This window comes from Mus pahari, chromosome 21 (genome assembly GCF_900095145.1).
Source record: "Mus pahari chromosome 21, PAHARI_EIJ_v1.1, whole genome shotgun sequence".
Taxonomy (NCBI): Eukaryota; Metazoa; Chordata; class Mammalia; order Rodentia; family Muridae; genus Mus; species Mus pahari.
The window spans coordinates 16,031,974-16,035,811 of NC_034610.1; the positions used below are offsets into that span (position 1 = coordinate 16,031,974).

At 33.5% G+C, this 3,838-nt stretch overlaps 1 protein-coding gene across 1 annotated transcript; it reads right to left on the bottom strand.

Annotated features, from left to right (window-relative positions):
- Positions 1-561: 561 nt before the first annotated feature.
- Positions 562-2,025, bottom strand: LOC110338355 (vomeronasal type-1 receptor 4-like). Its single transcript, XM_021221690.1, has one exon. It carries the CDS (start codon positions 1,692-1,694, stop codon positions 771-773), a length of 924 nt encoding a protein of 307 aa, XP_021077349.1. The 5' UTR covers positions 1,695-2,025; the 3' UTR covers positions 562-770.
- Positions 2,026-3,838: the final 1,813 nt, after the last annotated feature.

Below are 3,838 nucleotides of genomic sequence, written 5' to 3' on the forward strand. Positions count from 1 at the left end.
ATGTCTGTTCTCATCAAAACATCATCCCAATCATCCCACATGTCTGCTTCAGCAAAAACATTCTCTCAGAGTTTTCAGAAAAAAAATAATAACAAAGCACACAGTTTCTCTTAGGAAAACAGAAATTTGCACTTCAGTAAAATGAATCCATCTATTTACCAGCAGCTATCCAATGCTACTAAGATTTCAAAGATTGTTTGAAATAATGCCTTTCTTCCTCTTCCCTCAGTGCTGGGATATTGTCTGATTATAGAATGCACGAGTCTTCTGTTTGCTGTCACACAATAACTGTGCAGACATATAGAGAACTTCAAAATACTAAACTCATGAAGCAAGAAGAATCAAGCAGTTATATTTGTCTGTATTTGTTATCATTCATAGTGTGGTCCTTGTTAAGTCCTCTAAAGTAGGAAGAGAGAATTCAGTCATGAACATTTCGAACAGCAACAACAACAACAAAGTGTTGCTTGTTATATGTGTCCATATAAGCAAGTATGGTAATAATATAGCAAGAGTAACTAACCATATTATAAAAAGATCATAGGCTCAGTCAATGAAATATAGTCTATACATAGCATAGTTTATTGAGCTAAAAAACCTGTGGTTATCTAGACTATAATCTATAAGGGAAAATATGATGAAAAAAATTAAATGGATGTGATCTCCTCATATATTATTTCACTAATACACTGAAATTTGAATGACAAAAGTGACCCAAGAATAGATCTTCATCATTAAAAAAAACCACAATGTACAGTTTAATTACAAGATCATTTTATGTTTATATTTTTTTTTATCCAGGTAAAGCAAAATCTAGAAACAGTAAAATCATGACTCATCACAAATGGGCCTAAAGTAGGAAAACACAAAGCTATGATAGCTGTTATATTCATTACCCACCAATTGGGATCATGTGAAAGAGCAATATAGCCGTGTAAAATGGAAGAAAGTGTATTAAACACTAGAAAGGTGAAAACCAGGATCAGAATTGTCTGTGTAGCTCTGTTTTCAGCAGAGATTCTAAGAGAAGCATGTTTATAGAGGATATGTTGAACCCTTTTCTTATGTCTGTAAAGTATGACAATCATGAAGGTACTGGAAACTACAATGAGTAAAGAAAATAAGACTTCTGGAAACACACAAAATGCTGCATACAATAAATCTACTATTTTGTCACGGCCTCCAGAGTGACAGAATTCAGAATCACTCTTCTGTGTCTTATTTTCTCTATTACTCTTGGTAGTTGTATATAAAGGGAAAAGCATATTTAGTAACATGAACATGACCCAGCAGAGGGAAATGGACAAGCCCATAAACTTTGTAGTCTTAATTTTAAATTCCTTCCAGCAGGAGTTCCTGGGACTGATGGTGATAGCCTGAAAGACACTCAAGAGACAGGTGGTAGTGATGGACATACACCTGGCAATTCTTTGAACATATAAAATAAGTTTGCACCCAACATCATTGAATAACTGCTTTGACCCAAAAGCTCCCATTACTTCAGGGGGTCCTTTGGAGAGAAGGATCAAGGAGTTTGATGTAAACACATGTATAAGAATCATATCTATGATCTTTAATGTGTGTTCTTTGTAGTAAAGGATTAGATAGTAGAAAAGAAGGGAGAAGTTTCCCAGAATACCAAGTAGAATCTCAACTGAGAGCACTATTCCTACTGCCATGTCCCTAAAGTCCATTCTGTCATTCAGTAGTTTTTTCTTTGAATAATGGCAACAATCATGTCTCTGAACCACAACATGGTTTGAAGTTTTATAGGTTGAGCTGTGTGTGTTCAAGCATTACAGGAGTACCTATGTTCAAAGTCATGGTGGACATCATAGCAAGACTGTTTCAAAACAACTATTTTATCATTAATAATTTTCCATGAAACTTTCAAAATCTGAGTGCACATGTTTATGAACAGAATAGCCACCACATTCTGGAGAAATTTGAGCATTAAGAATAGTGATAATCGATCCAGTGAGAAGCAATTGCTAATGAGTTCAGATGGAATGAATATTCACTTCTTCTGCAATCCAGTCACATAGAAAAAAATAGACTTTAGTCACCATTTTGAATGTGAAAAAATTCATATGATCCTCATGTGACACTGAAGCTATAAAACCATATGTTTTATACACAGCAGTTAATATATAATTGTAGAAAAATGTTTATAGTAAGGGATAGAATACTATGTGTAAGTCGATGCTAAAAATTAGAACATGTTACAGTGAAAAAGAGCTTTTATCAAATTTCACTAAAATTCATATATGATGCCATATGTATGCTTGAGTCAAGTTGTGGGAGGGAGTCACAGTAAAATTACCTTGTGTGGTGAAGTCTTTCCAAGTGAAAATACAAAGAAAATAGATTATTCAAAGCTACAGGACATTGTATATAAGAAACAAAACACAAAATTATATTGAAATGATGAGTAAACAAGGGGAAAATGTCCAGTGTTCTTATTAGATTCACTGTTTGGTGTCATTATACAGTAGCATAGATGTAATGAAAAAAACATTGGAGATAACAGCTCTTATTAAGGATTAGGATAATGTAGGTATCAGGAACTGTTGATAGCTTTCACATGACTGAAATATTTATCAAGAATAGTTATGGACATATTTGTCAAAAATCTCACTGTTGTGATGATTTCTTCAAAACCAAATTTCACAAAGTATAAACAAGTAGTCACTGCTAAGAGACATCCTCACTTGTTCATTGCAATTGCACCGACACAGGTGATACGCAGTAACAATCTCTGTAACAATATAAATGGAAGAGCAAACCATTCACTAAAGTAAAATTCATCAAAAACTTCCCAGGAAAATATGAGTTCTTACATTATAATTTAATTTGTATAAAGCACAGCATAGGTCCACCCTGATTAAATATCCTAAAGTTGGAAATAGATATGAACCTATGTCCTCATAATCACACAGCAACTCATAATACCTGAGAACAAACGATTGATTTACTGACAAACAACATTAATATATACAGTTGTCAATATCTTATTTCTATATTGTGAGGTGGAGTAGTTCAGGTAGTATCTCACTCTAAAAATTATCTGGATCTAGCCTAGATGTCTCTAACATCATACTACTGCCACACATAAATTCCTGTAATTTCCACCCACAGGTCATCTCTTATTAATTGATGGGCATGCGGTAGAAAAACACGAGTTCCATTTTAAATTACAGTGAGTTTTTAAAATTTCCTATCACAGAATCAGAATGTGAGTCTTTGGATGGGTTGCTTAAAGATGATGCATAAGAAGTAGTTAGGCTCTTTAGAATGAACAGCGTGGAAGCACAGAACAAGATCATGCAATGAATAAAAAACAAATAACAAGACTTACAATCATTAATGTCCTGCATAATGTGAATTAATTTTGATGTTCCTGAATTTTTGTTACACTTGGGTAAAAAATAAGGAACTTGTGTGTTCCTTCAAATAATTAAGCCTTACAAAGAACAATTGACAGAATGTAAAGCATCTTACTGAAAGAACTTGAAAAGTTCATGAGAGCTCCTTAAATTCAACCTACCTGGAATACTTTTCTTGTTGAGGCAGGTGGAAACACTCTCAGGAAATTGTATCCAAAGTTGCATCTTCCATGGTAGATCTGTGAAGATAGAAATAGTAATCATAGTTACTGAAAGACCCTTCAACCTAAGAGGTTCTATGAGATTGAAGACACCTCCAAATCAATAATTTGAAAGTAAAATTCAACCAATACATAATAATAACAATAATAGTAATAATAGTAACAACAATAATAATAACAACAACAATAATGACCCTCAGTCAAGGAACCAATCCTAGAAGACAGAAAACC

Coding starts and splice junctions, on each gene's coding strand:
- LOC110338355 (XM_021221690.1), bottom strand. CDS start 1,694: ATGGACTTTAGGGACATGGCAGTAGGAATAGTGCTCTCAGTTGAGATT.